Source organism: Candoia aspera, chromosome 5 (genome assembly GCF_035149785.1).
Source record: "Candoia aspera isolate rCanAsp1 chromosome 5, rCanAsp1.hap2, whole genome shotgun sequence".
Lineage (NCBI taxonomy): Eukaryota > Metazoa > Chordata > Lepidosauria > Squamata > Boidae > Candoia > Candoia aspera.
Genome location: NC_086157.1, coordinates 52523130 through 52543656, shown reverse-complemented (window position 1 = coordinate 52543656; position 20527 = coordinate 52523130). Strand labels below are relative to the sequence as shown.

The 20527-nt window shown below is 35.0% G+C and overlaps 1 protein-coding gene across 6 annotated transcripts in view; it reads left to right on the top strand.

Annotated features, from left to right (window-relative positions):
* DMD (dystrophin) overlaps positions 1 to 20527 on the top strand; it is an 895878-nt gene that overhangs the window by 865227 nt on the left and 10124 nt on the right. For 4 of the 6 annotated variants that reach the window (XM_063305215.1, XM_063305212.1, XM_063305213.1 and 1 more), the window contains 6 exons: positions 9763 to 9828; positions 10640 to 10705; positions 12926 to 13084; positions 14828 to 15071; positions 15401 to 15521; positions 18169 to 18261. In XM_063305215.1, the coding sequence (XP_063161285.1) occupies positions 9763 to 9828; positions 10640 to 10705; positions 12926 to 13084; positions 14828 to 15071; positions 15401 to 15521; positions 18169 to 18261 (749 nt within the window). Of the gene's footprint in view, positions 1 to 2348; positions 2423 to 9762; positions 9829 to 10639; positions 10706 to 12925; positions 13085 to 14827; positions 15072 to 15400; positions 15522 to 18168; positions 18262 to 20527 lie in introns of those variants that run through there. The other 2 variants (XM_063305211.1, XR_010068066.1) reach the window with 2 other exon arrangements.

Here is a 20527-nt window from a genome sequence, read left to right as displayed (position 1 = left end):
ACTGGCCTTACTAATCAGACCTAAACTATGGGTGCCTGGAATGGGTCCACCCTATTCAGCAGTATTCCACAGTATTTCCTTACAAGAATTTCATTAGTGAATGATAGAACACCTCCACAGTATTGCTCCTCAATCTTGAATTTAGGAAAGGGACATGGATTATCCTGAAATTGTATACACGATCCCCATCCATTCCTATAGCTCTAAGAAAGGTTATCTGTCATGTTTGCCCTGGGCCATGCTTCCCATGATAACCCAAAATGTATAATAACACACTTCTTAAAATTAACACCATAAATTCATGAATGCAGCCTAATTTCTTGATAGACACTTAGCTTTGCCCATTGCTTATAATAGTTTATACTAATTTTAGTATGGTTTGTAATCTAGAGGCTGTAAAGTTTTAGAGTCCATGATAATTAATTGAGCATGAAATTCGAAATAGTTCTAAGTGTCAAAATATTATTTCCTTCAAATGACAGTTAGGCAGATGCTACTCTAAGCCTGGGAGACAGTAAAGTAAGACTTTCATATAGCAAAGCCTAGATGATAAATTGGCATTCCTGAGGTGCTGCATTGACAAAACAAGTTACCATTAAAGAAGGTTAAAAAAAACTGTAATATGTGATACAGCAAATCTTATGCAAATATTTGGAAAATAGAGGCATGCAATAAAACAAGCTTATCACTGTGCATCTTTTAGTACATATGGCTTATATTACTTGTTGATATTTTTCAGAACTTTTATTCACCATATAGCCATTAATGGAACATTAGATTTCTATTATTATTAAAATTGTATCTCTCTTTTAAAACATAATATTACTATCATACAATAGTTTTTATCATTCTGCCTCTGTGTATAGTCAGAGGGTTCTCAGTATCCAGTTATATCCTTGCCAGAGTCCTTTTAGAATTTCATAAAGTGGCGTGAGTTCCTTCTGACCACTGTATCACATCTTCAGTACACAGGCGTCCATCATACTTGCAATTATTTCTCTCCTTCTTGCCTAGTCAAGATTAGTCATTTTAGAATAGGACTCTGTTTTCATTTATAATCTCCATGGAGTTTCAACAAATGGAGATATCTTCCAGAGTTTCTCCTTTGCTTGCTGGCTGTTGCAGAATTATTTTGTGGATTAACAGTGTTCTTAAGATTTGGAGTATAAAACACAGGTTATAAGAGTCCATAAGAATTATTCTTTTCTCTTGACATATATGTCCTAGAAAGAACAACAGGAATTGGTAACTATTCGCTCAATCTATACATCAATGGTAATCAATGTTTCTATAAAGTTACTAGCTCTCTTTGGATTCTTGTAGAAGTAGTTTATACAAATTCGTAAGTTCTGGGTTGTTGGGGGTTTTTTAGCCTGTTTTCACTGTTTTTCCATAAATTAGTTCATGGACTCTTGTGCATCCAAATTCTATTGCCAGTATTTTTGTTCAATACTCAGTAATGTTTTGGAAGTACATATAACAACAAGCCTTCTTGCAGCAGTATAATTCTTAATCTTGAAACAGAAGTACATCTGATATAGTTCACATTGAAGTTCTTCCAGATTCATGTTTTTAATTTTGGTTTCACCTCTTTAGAATTTGCTGTCTTGAGCTAATTGCTGGCTCAATAGTGATATCGTACAGTAGTTCCATATTTAGAAATGTTTGTTATCTCCTTTCATGTCTTTGCTAGATGTGCTAATCCAAAATATTTAGAGAAGGCATTTGAACTTCTGTTTAGTTGAAACCATTTTTACCCATTGAACAGCTACAATATGTATTAGAACAAATTTGCATTTTCTTTTATTAATTTTCAGTTTCTCTCCCAATATCATCTAGACCTCATTCTAGTCAATCATTGTATTCTTTTATGTCTGGTTGTAGCCTTCATCATCTTTGTAAATGTCTGATTTCATCTGTTGGATCATCTCCTTTGTTCACTCTGAAGCAATAATCTTGTCAATCTGTACAAAATCTTTTGCCCTCTAGCTAAAACTTCAGAAAATCTTCTACTGACATGAGGGTATAAATAGAGTTATTCCTGCTAATATGCTGTTTTTTATTCTACAGTGAGCAACGGAAAATTGTTCATACTTGGGCAATTGTATGCTCAACAGCTATTAATTTGATCCACTCTGTAGGTCAGGACTGGGGAACCTGTGCCCCCCCCCCACCTGAAACTGATGAATTACATCTTCCAGCATCCCTTATCTTTGGCCATGCTGGCTGGGACTGTGAGAGTTGTAGTTCAGCAACATATGGAGGGCTACTGGTTCCTCATCCCTGCTGTAGATTCTTCTACATTGACTCTCACATTATATTCTTGTTTATTTTATTTTATCCCCTAGTGGCACTGGAATTTTCTCAGATGCATGAATTACAGGTGGTACTTGTGGATTCATTTTCATGGAATATTACTCTGGTAAGAAAACTAGGCCTTAAAACAAATTTTGTAATTTGTATCACCATCCCAGTGATCTTCTTGACCTATTTCTATTAAGTTACCATTTTTTTTTATTTGTTAGATTTATATCCTGCCTTATAGATTTATATTCAGCCCAAGGTGGTATGTTTGTGCCAAATTTAAATTAATAATGAAAAGATCTAGTTTCAGCATTGAATTGTATCTTTACAAGATTGTATTGTTATTTTAATTATTTAAAAAAGACACCTTGCAGTTATACTACTTAAGTCCTGGTGACCATACGGACACATCTATGCAGTTTGTGGCAGAAGTATGGGTTGGATATTGTCTTTTTTTTTGGATTTTTTTTCTCTCTTCTTTTACTTTTCAGTCCAGCATACAGGTTCTATCCAAATACTACTCAGGTCCATTCCTGATTTGCTTCATGGACCACATAACCTGCCAGGTGCTGCCCCCTGTTTAATAAAGGGATTTTTCTTGCAGTTCTTTTCAAGTACAGTTCTTAATTGTGATCCCAATCAAATTTAAATGTTCATAAAACTATTTTGTTTATCTATTACAAACTTTATAGCCACCATATTGGAAAAATTCTAGGCATTTTTCAGTCAAAAGCATACCATGTTGTAAGAAATCCTATTACCATAAAAACTGTTCCTTGTAAGTAATCAAAGATAAACTAAAATCAGAGATAAAATTTAAAACAACTTCCAACACCCCTACAGTAAGAGCAAGGCAGCTGAGCAATTCAGTCACCCAAAGCCCAGCAAAACACTACAGTTTTGCTGTAGTACCTTCCTAAAAGCAACATTATAGGGGCAGTCTTGGGGAGTCTCTTCCAAAAAGATAAGTCAACATGAAGAAGGCCTTTTCCTACATTTTCTTTACTGTCTTGCTGCAATGGATAGGAAATTATGCTGAGGATGATATATACCACTTACAGTGTAGCAGGCCTTTACCAAAACTCCTGAGACAATATAGAGATTTGGATACTTCATGTCTTTCACTGTTTTGCTATGAACTGTTAGTCTGAACTTATGGCCCATATTATGCAATGTCTTACAAATGATTCATATAAAGTATTCATTCCCAAAAACACTAAATTAGACCAACAGCTAATTAGCCACACACACTGGACCACATTTTACTGTACTTAGAATTTAAATGAAGAATGTGTTACTTTCTTCTATGTAATATTCTCTATATGTATTAGTCCCTGTTTCTGTTAACAGTAGTCAGTTACAAATTAAATGTGTACCAGCAGCGTGACATGGCTGTAAAAAGGAAAAAAAACAAGCACAATTTTAAACTGCATTGACCAAGAATTATTTTCCAAATAATTGGAAGTAATTGATCTCTCTCTATTCTTCTATTGTTACATCCCAGAAACTATTATCTTAAGAATTATTCACACAGTTTCAGAGAAGAATAGCAAGGAGTTTTGTTTGTATGTGTGTGGCAGAAGCACCTACCAAGGCGCTACTGTATTGAAAGGATTTCCCAGTGACATCACTGTTGCCTGAGATTCCTTTCATGTCCCTGTTATTTTCCCACTGAAGTGGTACCTATTTATCTACTTGCATTTGCATACTTTCGAACTGCTAGGTTAGCAGGAGCTGGGACAAGAGTGATGGGAGCTCACTCCATCACACGGCTTGCGCTCTCGTGTTTCAAACAGCTGAGCTGCCGACCTTAATGGTCATCTGACTCAACGTCTTAACCACTGAGCCACCACGGTCCCTTGACAGCAAGGATTATCATGGGACTTAAAACTTAAATCCCCAAGAGATATGTATGGTTCCCACTCTCTAAGTATTCTGGAAGTATCTTAAGACCTGGCTTGCTTCCTAGTCATGCAATTAGGGTGATTATAGAGCTTCTGTTGAGTATTTTTTGAATGCTGTTGGTGTGGTTATACTTATTAAATTATGTATTTTAAATATTATAAGCAGCCCAGAGGGGTGTGCATGTGTGCACAAAACACATGTGTTTTGGTTTGTTTGTTTTGGGGAGTCAGGCATCCTCAAAATCCATTTAATTTAATTAATTTAATTTAATTTAATTGATGAAGGAAGGAGAAATATTTAATTGAGCAGGGGTACGATAGACCTCTTCAGGAAATTAAAAAGGAGTTATGTAGAAGAACACCAAAAGTAATTGTCTGTAATCTGAGAGGGTGGAATATAGAATAATTAGTTTACGTTACAGGAATGAAGATTCCAGCTAAATGTTAGAAAAATTTCCTTTTGTTAGTTTAGAAAGGTGGAGAACCAGACAACCATCTGTTGTGAATGCTTTAGTTTGAATTCCTACATGGAGCAGGTAATTGGTGGTCATAGTCTAAGTGGTCCTTCCAACTTTATAATATCCTATTATGTTTTTATCACCTGTAGTGTCATCAAACTAAAATAATATTTAAATAGGTTATTATCTTTCATTATAATCAATCATACAGAATTATCAGTACATTCTTTACAATTCCCCCTTACTGTGATCAAGTGTGTGAGTGCTTCCCCTTTGCAACTCCTTCAAAAGGAAAGGATATACACATCACCACATGCCCTTCCTATGTCACAGATTCATGCATTGCTGCTTTTCTGATAAGTAGGACTCATAAGTCAATAATAAACTAGGCTTGTAAGGATTTGCTAGAGATTTCCATTGGCTTGTAACACTTAGAAAACTATGGTAGTCCACTGCTACTAGCAAGATAAACCACACATGCTTGATCATGAATTCCAGAAATAATTGCATTATTGTTATATGCATACTGGCAGAAACACATATCTGTATTGCCATGAAGTCATTACTTAACAGCAAGAGAAAAGTCAGTCATATCTGGTTTTATTGAATGCCTTATCTTACCTAATTGTCATAAGTGAAATTCTTAACATATCCTAATTGCCTCCATCCTTTTCTCTACAGTGATCTCATCTTCCCTTTGCTGTAAGCACCAGCTTTTGTGAAGGTTTTTGCTGTTTTTTTGGTTTTTTTTTACTTCATCATGCTTTCTTTCTCTTCTGGCAGACATCTTGTTTTAGAGGAAAAAAATGACAAAATATGTGCATTAAAACTAATTCATCTCAAAATAGCAGCCATTCTGAATTTCTCCAGACTGGTATCCTTTGTTAGTCCTATCATGAGATACTTTTTGGCATTTTTTTTTTATTCTCTTTTACAAGAAGTACCAAATTTCAAATTCTTTCTATTTGGTATTTTTATAATACCAGTCAGTACTGAATTTTCATAGGGTACTGAGAAATCTTTGATAATTCAGTAATACCTGTTTAGTGATTGCCCTAAAAAGAAAATAAAGCTTCTAGATTGTCTTTGCTATCAACTATTGTCAGTCTGTTTTAAATTCAATTAAGCATCATTGAGCTTGTGTTCTTACTTTTAAAAATTAATTTTGAATTTATTTACCAGTTCCTGTGGGTAGAGAAATCAAAATAGGTGCATGTAGGCCCATAGAATCTCTTAGTTCTATCCTATTTTCCTTAATGAAGGAAGCAGCTGTTTATTTAAACCAAGGTAGCAAAACACAGTGATGGTCATTACATGAAAGGAAAACAAAACTCTGAAAGATAAACTGGAACTCTTTAAAGCATACCTGTCATGAGTAAGGATGGCGAGCAGGGGGCTCCCATCCAGACTGTTAAGCGCATGCGTAGCACTGAGGAATTGGGCAGCCATTCAAAGAGACACAGATCGGGACCGCCTTAACCCTTGGGGGTTATATGGCTGGGTTTTCCCCACGCTTCTTCAGTTTGTTAGGATTCCTGTTAAGTACTAGCAATAAATATTAGAGACCAGTTCCTTGTCTCAGTGTGTTTCCTGGTTGTTAGGACAATACCTAATTATTAATAAGGACCATATTTAGAGATAACTATGAAGATGGTGGATTTATATCCCACTTCTCCAGTTGCTTGGGCCCAAAGCTTATTCATAAATTTTACTGAATATGTTTTATAGAAAGTTTTAGAAGATAACCAATTTTTCATAAAAGTTAAATAGCAGTAATTGTTTTTCAAAAAAAAGTACTGCTGCTTTCCTGTCTAGTAATATAAATATATTTGGGGGGCGTGTATATGAGTAATTAATGTCTTCTAAGAAACAATGACAGTGCAGATTGAATAGAAACAGAAATAAATTCACAATTTAAAATTCTAAGAAAACAAATCAACAGAATTGATTTAAAAATTGTATGTAAGGTTTTAAAATGTTATGAAAATGCCACTTATCAGTTTTTTAAAAGTTTCTTGTTTTTTAGGATGCGTTATCTCATTCAGTCAAAGAAAAGATAAATTGAGCTGTTTTTCCCATAACAGACCCATTTTACAGAAATTTTTAACATAGAAGTATAGATAATCATGCTTTGCTTCAAGAAAAATAGATTAAGTGATTATTTTTAGAAGTGTTTTTTTTCCTCTTTGTCAGCTGAGACATAATACCTTAAATTTATACAGTAGGTGGAATTCAGATAAAAATTAACGTAGAATTAAGGTGTTCATGGTAATAGCTTGAATAAGAAAAGTAATACCCAGACCTGGACAGTTCTCCCACAAGAAACCTATCAGAAGATTGTGTTACAGTTAAAAGCATATCTTTACTTTGTGAACAACTGATTGCACTAGAAGTGAAAAGCAAGTGTAAGAACTTATTAATTCATCAAACAAATGGGAATAAAATGATTTCCTCAATAGCAGTCTGGTTAACAAACCCAGGAAAAATAATTCACCTGAACCTTGTGAAAGAAAGTGGATAAGAAAAGACAATTATCCAGTTACTCAGAAACAAAATGTGGCTCTTTTGTATGTGTGTATGTTTGGGGAGGGATTTATTTATTTAATGTTGGCATAATTGTCTACTTTATTTCTGTCGTTGTTGTTTTCTGGGAAAGGCTATACAAACAAGAGTTTCATCATGACTTGAAGCATCAGGACCCTAAAACTAGTATATTGAGTAACTTAAGTTTAATTATCTGTATGCTTTCTACTGTAACTTAAGGAGTTGCCTTTCTGAAGCCTTGGGAACTTTGGATCTTCCTCGCTTCCATGTCATATCTGTAACCCAGTGTTTCCCAACCTTGGCAGCTTTAAGATGTATGAACTTCAACTCTCAGTATTCTCCAGCCAGCTTGATCTAACCAATACTCTGTGTATCAATAATCATAGAGTTTGAAAGAGTCATTTAGGTTATGAGTCCAACTCATAACACAGAACAGTTATCCAAATTAAAGCATCTAGAGGGAAGGCTTCCTAGCCTTTACTTGAACACATGCAAAGAAGGATACCTTTCAGTTAGTTCCACTGTCCAACTATGCTTACAGTTAGGACTTTTTCCCCATAATGTTCTATTAAAACAATCCTTATTCTAACTTAAATCCATTATTCCATGTCCTTTACCCTGGGACTGGAGAGAGCATGACTTAACTTCCTTCTCTGTAAAGTACCCTATATGAAGTACTATTCAGGTATTTGTAGACAGTTAGCACATTTCCCTTCAGTTGACTTTTTAAAAAGCTAAACATAACATAGCTAACATCGTCAGTCTTTCTTCATAGAGTTTAGTTTCTATAGCTCTGATAGCCTTTGTTCTCTGACAGACTCTGATTTTTCTGAATCTTTCATGTAGTATCCAGAACAGGACATAGTATTTGAGGCAAAGCCTGCCCAAAGCCAAATAGAGTGGAACAATTGCTGTAAATATTGGTAATTATATTTCTTTGGATGAACCGTAAAATGCATTTTCCTTCTGTGCAGTCGTATCAGCTTGTTTATGTTGAGTTGCAGTCCACAACTATCCCAAAAATATTTTTCACAAGCACTATTACAAATCCCTATCCATCCTGTACCTGTAGATTTGATTTTTATTTTATGAATTAAGAACTTTGCACTGGTCTCTATTAAATTTAATTTTGTTATTTTCAACCACTTAACTTTTTTCCTAACCTCTCAAGTTTGTTTTGAATTTCATTTCTGCTTTTTAGGATATTAACCCATTTAAATCTGTAAATTTACAATTGTAAATTTATATAATTGTAAGACTATAAATCTGGTATGCATTTTATCCACCACTTCATCAAAATCATTTATTAAAATACTTAGGACTTGTATTTTCCTCTTTTGGAACTTAGGACTTAGCATAATATTCTTCTTGATTATGAATCTTATCGTAGACAGATTTCATTGTACATTCCAACAACTCTTGGGAATTGCCCTAACTTCTTTTCAGTACTCCCCTTGAGCCAGTCTGTTGCAAATCCACATTTCTTGGGGAGAGTTTGTCTCACTTTCCTCTCTTGAACCATCTTGCTCCAGCATTCATTAAAGAGATATTTTGCCTTGGATCCCCAGCTTTACTGCAAGTGAATCACCCATTGCAGCTTTCCACTAATCTTCCATACATCTTGCTTTCCAATTCACTATAAACCCAATCTTTCTGTTTAAAGCAATCAGAAACCTCCCATTTTGGGTATGCAACTGCAGTCTTGTCATTAATGACTTTTGCAGATTTGGGGGCAGGGGACAAGGTCAGGTATACAAGCAATTAAGACACTATCTGTGAATTGGAGTGTGGATTTCTCTTGCCCCTACAAATCAGCAGGAAGGTGGTATGGTATTATTCCATTTTAAATTCATTATCTAAAATCCCTTATTAGATAGAACAACTTATTTTACATTGTGAATTTCCAAATATCCATGATCAACCCAAGAAGCAAGCTCCTTTGGGTTGCCAGTTTATGAAACAGAATAAACATGTATATAATACTCTCTTTTTCTTTCCTTTCTCCTGGAAGATGTGTACAAAGTAGCTGCAGTTCAGAGATTTGCAAGCTCACTTCTCTGACCTCAAAAAGCTCTTTTCCTTCACATTTGTTGGAAGGCAATGCTTAGTTCTTACGGTATTTCTTTTGATTCTCTGTCTGACGGGTCTCTTGATTGGGGTAGTTGACATGAATTAGAAAATCTCTATAGATTGTGGTATTAGTTCAGGAAAACAAACTCTTTGCATAATATGGATTGAAAAAAGAAATGTCCTAGGAGCTGGGGAAAAAGGTAACTTCTATGAAATATTTCACGAGAAACTTTTCTTGCAAAAAGAACGTAACATTCTGAACAATATAAAAACCTTAGCACACCTCTGTTGCCAAAGACAATTTTGTCTATTTCCTTTGAATATTTCTTGTACTAGCTTGAAAAACAACACAGGTTGCAAATATCATGTACTTAGAGTCAGTAAAGCTTACCAGTATAAGGCCAGTAAATCTCAGAGCATTTTTCTTTCTAAGAAACTAGTGTTTATTATTCAGTTATTAATCAGTGTTTTCTGCCTTATAGGCCTGCTTCGTCCCCTCAGCTTTCACATGATGATACCCATTCACGCATTGAGCATTATGCTAGCAGGTATGAGATCAGGTGGTGGTCAGGCAAATTTTCCTTGAAACAGTTACTTTTTAAAAAATACATCATTACCACAACCACCACTGCTCAGATGTTAAGAAATGAAGTTAGGATCATTTCAAGTTCCTAAGATTTATGGTATACATGTTTACTAATCCGTATGCATGTTTACTAACTTCTGATAATCAGCTTGCTAACTAACCCGCATGTAGAATTATTGCATGATATTTAGAATGTATGTCAACTAATTGAAAACAGGAAATGACCCACATGGTTATATTTACATCTAATGTTCTGCTTTTGTTGAGAACTTCTTTCTGAAGGTGTACTTCAGTATAATACTAAATGACCATGTAGTACAAAATAGCAATTCACACTCAGTATCTAATCCTCAATACATAGATCATAATTCATAAAATTTTAATTCAGCTTCTAATATATTATAAAGAGGAAATGGAGCTGCTCTTTAAAAATTATAAAACATTACTACAGTTCACTTATTTTTTGAAAGCTAGTATCATAAATATTAAAAGAATACTGGCTAAGTTACATCATTATTTCTGTACACTCATAGGAAATTGAGGGTGGGTAGCAAAAATAATACTTTGTTTTACTGTCAATTAGAAAAATTTTCACTGAAATGTGCACTGAACAGCAGATAATCTTATACCTGACTGAAAACCTAGACAATAATGAGTGTTAGTCTGTATGTAGAGTACATTCCAGGATTTCATCATAATGATATTTTTGTTTTCAGTTAGTTTTAACAAGGAGAAGATACAGTGAATTTTAAGGTATTTTCCTTTCTTCATAGGCTAGCAGAAATGGAGAACACCAATGGAACATATCTGAATGATAGCATTTCTCCTAATGAGAGCATGTAAGTATGCCTCTGTGAAATTATAAGATACTTTTAGCTTGTATGCATGCTTTCAGATTTCTGTAGTAAGTTCTTAAACATAAAAATTATCCACAGTATGAAAATTCTACTCTAACCTGTTAGTTGCTAGACACTATTGAAGATAGTGTTCGAAACTTAACATCCCCTTCTTATGTAAAATGCATTAAAATGAAACAAAAATTCATGTTAAAAATAATTTTAAGTTCAACAGACATCACAGATAACACACAGCCTTTCATCATATGTAGAGAATCTGCTTATTTTCATGAAGCCATAAATAACTGAAACAGCTGCTGATTAAGGACTTCCAACAAAGCTGCTCCAAAACTCAGTAGAGAGGACTGAACAAGATCCCGACTGCTGACAAACAGACTGAATAAGCCTTTAAATGTATTTATTTGTTAACAAGTCATATTGAACATACTTGTGTTTCTATTCCTGGTGAAATCACCTTCTCTATATAATTATTAAAATTTTTAATCATATCAAGATAGTATTATACATTTTACTAAGAATGAAGAGTTTGTATCAGTTATCAGCATATTATATTACTATTTGGTCTTATTAGTGTTTGTTATATAATACTTAGGTACTTTTTTAATAGAACGGAGGTAGAGAGTTTAATACATGAACAAGTCTTGTTGGCTGAACTCTGTTGCTTCTAATCTTTATAACTCAAGGATCAGGAACCTAGTGTTTATGACCATGTAAAGTCCTCCTACAAGGTGAAAATTCTAAAGGATTTCATTTTTGAACCTGTTTTATTTTTCATTTCATTAAAATGAATTGGTTTGGGAAAATATTATTTGTGAATGTATGTTTTTAAAAGTCATACCATGTAAGGAGAGACACATCACTTAAGGTAAATAGTATTCAGCTGAACATTAATTTTTGACTTCTGTAATTTAACTTTAATAGTGGAGTAACCCAGTCATGTAATCAAGTTATTACTCACTATCAATAGAAAGCGGTGGGGGGGAACCCTCCAGTTATTGCCTGCCTTTGGGAGATATACCATGCTTTTAAGAGTAAATTTATATTTACATGTTTCTGGATCATATACCGTACCAGTTCTTAACTCAAATTTTGCCTAAATCTAGAGATGTTGGCAATTACAGTACAGTATCTCAAAGTTAACAAAGTAGAAGACACTATTCCTCAAAGAATGCCAGACACTTATTAAAAATACTCTAGAATATATTTCACTCTGGAATGAGGGACAAATGTTTATTTTACATGCTGCTGCTTCTGTCTTGATTTCAAGGCAACATGCAGCCAGTATTATGCAATATTATATTAAAGAACTATAATTGGGAAGGGAGAATTTTAATTTTTGTTAAAAGTTAAAAGACATCAACATAAATATTAGGTCTTAGAGGAAATGACAATAATTTAGTGGAAATCTATACAGCTTTAAAATGATGCAGGAAAGTGGTACAAATCAGAATATAACAAAAGCCTGGATACAGGAAATTCTGTTTTTAAAAAAATCAATAGTTTGACTGAATAAAGGGGGCAGCAGAATACATGTTAAATGTGTCAAAATAGCAAGGACCTATATAATTTCATCCTTTTTTATATGTATGTGTAGTGTTAGATGATTCCTTTTTTAGTTTTCTTATGATCAGACCTTAGAAAATGTAGGCATAGAAAGTTAAGGACTTAGGCCATTCTTTCCTAGAAAATAAGCTGGTATGGCATTAATTTGTAGCTGGAGATAGCAATTTTGAACTCCAGCAGAAAAGATTATTTATGAGAACTCAGTTTAGCTTGATAGCATCTACATATTTCCCTGTACACTATTTGCTATTGAAACCAATTTATTCATAATTCATTAAGACATAAGTCTGGTCCCTTCTCTCTCTCTCTCTCTCTCTCTCTCTCTCTCTCTCTCTCTCTCTCTCTCTCTCTCTCTCTCTCTCTATGTGTATCTTAACTGGGTTGATTGAGATAGTGCTTGATATTTTGCCTCATTTCTTCTGGGGTTTTTTTCCCTAATTAATTTTTATTAAAGAATTTTTAACACAATAAAAAAATACGAATTTAAAGGAAAGGAAACTAAAAGTAAAAGGAAGTAAATAAAGAAATAAAAGAAGACAAGAAAAAAAATATTTAAAGAAATGGCTTCCAATCTTCCTTACAGCAGTTATAAATGCATTTATATTTTATCTCTCTTTTTTTGTTGTACTTTTTTTAAAGAGATGATGAGCATTTGCTAATCCAGCACTACTGCCAAAGTTTGAACCAGGAATCCCCACTCAGTCAACCTCGAAGTCCTGCACAGATTTTAATTTCTTTGGAAAGTGAAGAAAGAGGTGAGCTGGAGAGAATCCTTGCAGACCTGGAGGAAGAAAATAGGTAAGTTTACTACAATATTCTTTCACATATTAAGTAACATTCAAACCAAGTTAACAGTTAGAAGAGATGTTGTATTATATGTAATTTACCAATTTTACAGATACATGTTTCTTTTCTACTTATGAATCTGATTTGTCATGTTAAATGTCTGGATGATGAAATTCTATTATCCAAATTTTAAAATCATATAATAAAATGTAAATTTTGGCCTGCCATAAACAACTAGAAAATTGTTTGCTAATTTTATATGTATATATTGCTTTATTTAATTAGGTATAAGTAAATATATTTAATAGTTATAAAAACAGAAGCTTGTGTTCCATGTAGAATTATATCTTTACCTTTTCCTATATGAAACATGTTATAAACTTGTACTTACCTATTTACTAGTCAGCTTTCATTTCCCATCCTGTTGCTTTTTCAGGACATACTCAGAAAGATATTCTAACTTTGTATATTTTCAGAAATGTGTAGGCCTCTTGTATTGAGAAAAAAGATGGCACCTGTAAAATTCTTCTCCTGGGATAGTAGTGAGTGTGGGGATGTAGAGGGATAGAAAATGGCCTTGAAGGACAGTGGGAAGTTCCCTTACTAAGGCAATGGTCAGACAAGCGCAGCTTCAACCCATTCCAAGAATCTAACAGGAGAAAATGTCTCACACAGGCTGCTCCCTAATTCAGAAGATAAACTGAAGGAGGAAGGAAGCACATTCAGACTTGCAAGATTCTGTAACTATAGCTATTCCAGTAAAAGTAGTTTTAGACCTATATGGCATTGATTTTTTAGTCTGATCTACCCTATAGAGCTGACAGGGAGCATATATTGCAGATGCCCCAAAGAAAACATACCTGCTAACTAAAAGATGGTGGTTGAAATTGATATACATGAACCATTAGATTCTACTACTTAATATACAACTTCTTATTCCAAGTATATTTATTGCTGTTGATTGTGAACAGTTAACAAGCAACTAGTTTGCTGTCTCCCGATCAAAAATAGTAAGGTCCTCCTAAGTCAATTGCTCATATCAGGTCATATTGTTTCTTTTATATCACTCCAAGGTATATAACAAGGTATTTCACAGGAGCCACTTCTCAATTTATGGAAGCATGGCAGCGTCTACTAAAGAGATTCATGCCAACCTGGTGAACTGTGCCATATGACATTTGAATTGAAAATGTGTCAAAAATAGTATATAACAGTTAAATATAATGACTTTTTGATAACCTGGTGCAGGAACTTCGTTATGGACTGAAGCCCTTAATTTAGTAGAAATTAAGCCTTAAGTCAAGGGATGCGGTGGCGCTGCAGGTTAAACCACTGAGCTGCTGAGCTTGCCGATCGGAAGGTCAGCGGTTCGAATTCGCGTGACGGGGTGAGCTCCTGCCAACCTAGCAGTTCCAGTTCCAGCTCCTGCCAACCTAGCAGTTCGAAAACATGCAAATGTGAATAGATTAATAGGTACCGCTTCGGTGGGCAGGTAACAGCATTCCATGTAGTCATGCTGGCCACATGACCACGGAAGTGTCTACGGACAAACACCAGCTCTTCGGCTTTGAAACGGAGACGAGCACCGCCCCCTAGAGTCGGACACGACTGGACTTAACGTCAAGGGAAACCTTTACCTTTACTAAGCCTTAAGTCAAATCTGGAAAAAAACAACTGACTTTCATTTCAGATATAAAATGGAAAGCATGGCATATTCACAAATATACTTATGTGCCACTTCTGTTCTTTCAATAGAAACCTACAGGCAGAATACGACCGGCTGAAGCAGCAACATGATCACAAAGGACTATCTCCACTGCCATCCCCACCTGAGATGATGCCCATCTCCCCACAGAGCCCACGAGATGCTGAGCTCATTGCAGAAGCCAAGTTGCTTCGTCAGCACAAAGGCCGCCTAGAAGCCAGGATGCAGATCCTGGAGGATCACAACAAACAGCTAGAATCTCAGCTACATAGGCTAAGACAGCTGTTGGAACAGGCAAGACTTCAGCCTTTCCTCTTTTATTCTCTTCAGCGATTAAAGCCATATTTTAAAGCAGGTGATCAGATCACGAACTGGCATTAGCTGTAGAAAATAATGGTTTTTTAACTTAATTTGCCTATACTTATTCTATCACAAAGTAAAAATGTAACAGCCTAGGCTTGTATGCAATATAAATATGCTGACTGAAATCCTCTGTAAAATTGCTTGGGAGAAAACCTTCTGAAGTTTGGGGAAACTTATTTCTTAGTACTTTTGTATAACGACTATGCTATTGGTCATGCTGTTACCCTTAAAGAAAATTATATTTTCTTCTGGTATTTCAGCCTCAAGATGCAAAAGTGAATGGTACAACCCAATCTTCTCCTCCTACCTCAATACAGAGGTCAGAAAGTAATCAGCCAATGCTTCTCCGTGTTGTTGGTAGTCAGACTACAGAATCTATGGGTAAGCTAAAAATGACACACTTCTAAAATAATTTTAATAAAATAAATAATATTAATTATAACTTCTCACACAGTAAAATGATAGTTGTTACTATTATGTGCTTTAAATTTTCTCTGCTTGTTTCCTTTGCTAGGGCTCTTTTCTGTATGGATTTACTTATTTGCAAAGTCAGTTTGCTGGGGGATGAGCTGACGGTGAAGTGAAGGGCCACTTCACTTTCTGGAGCCTCAGTTTTAGAAAATGTCTTAAATGTTGTTATCTAATTATAGATAATATAATTACTATTATAGGTAATATAATTATTATCTAATAATTGGCAACTTTAAGACGTGTGGACTTCAACTCCCAGAATTCCACAGCCAGTATATGCTTTATGATTTAAAACAAATACAAAATGCAAGAAGAGTTCTGATGAATTTCATTCTGATTATGTTCCATCACTTACTGCCCACAGGCAAAGCGGAAAGCCTGAAAATGGTTGCCAATCTCTAATTAATTTTTTTTAAAGGTAATATAGTGGTGCTCAAAAAAAAGTAAGGAAGTTATTTTTGGCAAAGCTATTCCCATCTAATTCATTTCTAACTCTTTTAAATATATAATGATTGGTGCTTATTGTATTTGTCAAAGCTATTCTCTGGTATCAGATCAACCACCTTGTCTTCTGGATGAATGTCCAGCTCAGTATTCACAGAGCTGGAGTCTCTCAGTTACTCACTGCTGGATATCTCAGTAAGGGCTCACAACTTCTGCTGCTCCCCTGGCAAAGAAGGCAACTGTTATGTCCAAAACATATCTTACTGTATTGAAATCTACAGCTTCTGTGTGATTAAGCACCTTGCCAAAAAAAAAGGGATGTTTGAAACAGCTGATACAGTAGACTCTCAGTGTACCAGAACTCAAGCAACTGGCAGAAAAATGGAACTTGAAAAAAACAGCACTGTCAAGCAACTGGCAAAAAATCTGTATCTCTCTGCTGCCATCTAGTGGGTATTAGGGTTTAATAGTAACTCTCAAGCAACCAGAAACTACACTTATCCAGCATCTACCAGTCCCCATGAGTGCCAGTTAACTGAGAGTCTACTGTAGTTATTTAAGTTCTGGGGTCCAAGTTAAAAATAACGGTTGCACAGATGCTTCCTGCGAGGCTTTACTTTCACTCATATCACATTTAATTGAGTCTGGAAATGGATTAGAAGCTATTAATGACATAATCTTTCTAGTGTATTTTGGAACAGCAAATGTTTTTTGTCTACTTTCAAAGGTAGTTCCACATACAATGCAGCCAGAAAGTTATGGATAGCCATAACAAGGCAGGGCAGTTCTGTATACTGTTTCAATATTTGTATTCTCAACTCCCGAATATTTTCAGTGCTCAAAGCTCACTGGTAAACCCTGATGCTGTCTGAACTCTGCATTTTATGTCAGCACAATTTGGACCAATAATGTCAATTTTGAGTCATCTCAGTGTTCCATTAGCAATTAGGGTTTTAATGGAATCACCAGTTTTGCTATCTGGAATTCTATGAGGGCCTCCTAGATTGTCTAGAATTCCATAAGTCCTTAGAAGCAAACCGCCTGAAGAGATTCCCCTGTCCCAGCAGGCTGACTAGCAAGCCCTGTCCTAATTCTCTCTAGTAAATGGTTGGACCATAACAACAGAACTAAAACAGAATTTTCTATTACTCTACCATTTTTATGCTTCAGCGCAAATACCACATTCAGAGTGTGACTTGCTACTGAAATATTGTGTCAGTGCCAGAGTTTTCATGTATTTACTGCAGTCATACAATCATAAAGCTACTGTGACCTTGTTAAGTAAATAGAGGTATCAAGGATACCTACAGTATCTGCAGATCTCAAGAGTAGATTTAACAGTTCACTTAGATTATTGAACAGTGGAAGAAATATACCAAGAAAATCCACTGTCTGATTCAACATTAGATACAAACAGTTGAATCCAAGGCTCAGCTTGAGAAGTGTTCTGATTAGAAGATAGATTCCAGTAGACCAGAACAACCTTCCTTCTTCAACCTATTCCTGGTGCCATCCTAATGACTACTACAGTTATCTCCATAGAATTCTCATGAATATCCTAAAAGAATATGACTGTTGATTCACTTGATCATTAGGTGCTAAAGTCCAGGAGAATATCATGATTGACCACCTCCGTTAGTTGGCATTTGGGTATATTATGCTATGATAATCCTATTTCTACTTTCTCTTATTATTACAGATACCTCACAGGATATGCATTGTGCTGTAAAAAAGAGAGAGAAGTCCCCTCCTCCCAGTCATGCATGTAAAATCCTCATACATGACATAATGTAATATCCATATCTCTCTGGTCTGAAAGCTCAAGGATATAATAGACTGAATATACTATTCTTAAATATAGTCTCTATTATTAAGAATATTATTGAGTGACTGTGCCTCTACACTCTGACAACTGTGTGAGGCACTGTTTTGTACCCCAAACATATACATGAAGCTGCTAGGAGCAGCAATCAGAGGTTTTGAGGCTATTTGTATATAACGCATGAATCAGGAGTGGCTTTACATGTTCTAAACCAGTTATTGCACACACTGATAGACAGATGCAGTGGCAGAATAGATGAAGGCAATATACTTCTGCTTTTCTTTTTATCAGGTGAGGATGATCTGCTAAGTCCTCCCCAGGACACAAGCACAGGGTTAGAAGAGGTCATGGAACAACTGAACAATTCCTTCCCAAGTACAAGAGGTAAGCACCAGTGTTCAATAGGACATAACGCAGGTAAATTACAGACAGTGGATCTTTCTTGCAAATTGGTGGTATGCTCAGAAATGCATAAGTGAAAGATGCAAGTGTAAAAGGGAAGACCACAACATTTACATCCATAAATATTATGATTAGCTGGAAATAATTATAAAATGTTGCATAGTACAGTCCTTCCTCTCTTTTAATTTTTTGCATTTAATAAATGTATGTATTGGTACAATAACCAGAGGTTAATATTTTAATTATATAATGCAAAAGTTAAAATATATTACTTTTATTAATATTTTAAAAGGAAGGAAGATCCTTTTTGAAAGGTTAGAAAATTCCCACCATCCCCACTATGGTTGGCTGAAGCCAGAAGTTTTGGGAAATAACGATCCATGTTATGTTTTTCTGTCACATTAATGTGACTGCTTTGCCATGAATAAAAGTATTACTATATAAATATAGTGTAGCATAGTGTAGTATATTGTCCTAGCATCCCAAACAGCAGCTTGAGTTATTGCCAGAGTAAATTTATCAGGTTTGTTTCATCTGCACATATAGAAGCAGACTCTCAGAGAACATAGCATTAGAAGGAGAAGTAAAGTCAGAAGATAAGCCAAGTCAGATGCAGCTAGAAGTCCTAGAAACAAGCACTAATAGGGGCCTTATGAATCAGCATTGTTCCAACAACTTAAATAAGCCAAAGTGCTCCCTAAATTTTAGCAACCTCGGACATCTCCTGAGCACAGCTCAGTGGTCTGAATTCTACAGTTACTTCTGAAAAGCCCTGGCAGGTAAGGGTAGCCCCAACATGCATCACAATGTCATGACTTTGTGATGCATGTTGGGGCATTGAAATTGATTTATAGTGCACTTTTATATTGGAATTTTATTATATATTTATTGTTTTTTTTTTATTATTTTGTTGTAAACCGCCCAGAGTCCCTCTGGTGGGAGGAGATGGGCGGTGACAAATTTAATCAATCAGTCAATCAAATGACTTAGATACTTATCACCACATGGGTACAAGGAGTGAAGTTTTTTCACATGACTTTGCAGGCATGTTTTGACTTTTGCCTCCCTTGTCCTTGCCTGCAATTCCATGCTGCCAGTTCAGCTGCTTCCCAGCATAGCCAAGTTCTGAAGTTGATCTCAAGGTCTAGATGAAGGAGCCTGGGGTCTCAGTGTGATGGGTTCATCCAGTTCCAAGCTCCACAGCACTGCTGGGAACTGGAAGTACAGTGTTTTCCTGGTTTTCTTACTTGTCAGTGGAAGTCTTTTGAGGCAGGCCTATGAGAAAGGATAGAATATGATAAGAGAGATTATGTATTATTTGAATTATAATAAACAATACTTTAGAATTGGATTATTCATTTTTTTTCATGACTGCAAGCAGACAGAAAAGTTTCCATTATTTTCTTTAGCATAACTGTGAGATCTGACATTGGGGAATCTTAAAAACACTGAGAATAATAATAAAGAATCCACAAAAAAGAAACATCAGGCCATTATGGTAATATGACATAACAACATATGAAGAAAATCTTTAAGACAGACAAAATCAAGAGTATCTTGTACGTGATTGATATGTACTTTTATAGTCCAAATAGTAGCTTATGTAGTAAAGAAACAGTCTCTCGTTTGAATATTGTCTCTGCCATGCATTAACTAAATGGCCTAAAATAAATCTTGGCTTTATTTAACATCAACATCTCCCTTCAGTAATATGGTTTATTAAATAAAACCTGACTAATACACAGGCTTGTTGCAAGGATAAGGACTGGGCACCATTAGAAAACATACAAATGTTTATTTTTGTCATTTATATTGATGAATTTATATATTCTCTGGTTTTGCTTTCTTTTGTTTTTTAAAAGGATTTCCATATGATAATACTTCCTTGAATTACAAAGGAGTCTTAAAACAAGTGAAACAATTTTTCAAATGTGGTTTAGGATAAGATGTCTATTCCATCAGAAGTTATTAACAATTGTTAGGCTTATGGGTGTAGAGGAGGAAAATTGTAAAATAATGTGCCAACAAATGAGTAAGTATATAAATATAATCTGTGTTAATTCAAAGAAAATTAAATAATATACTGCTAGGAAGAATACGTATATTAACTAGGAAATAAGCCCATCAAGAGCACCCAGTGTGATAGGATTTTTTTTCTATGAGTTTTCCAATGTGCTGGCACCACCACCACCACCAATCTGGAAACAATTTTGGATAACTTCAGAAGATAAAAAGTTATTGACTATTG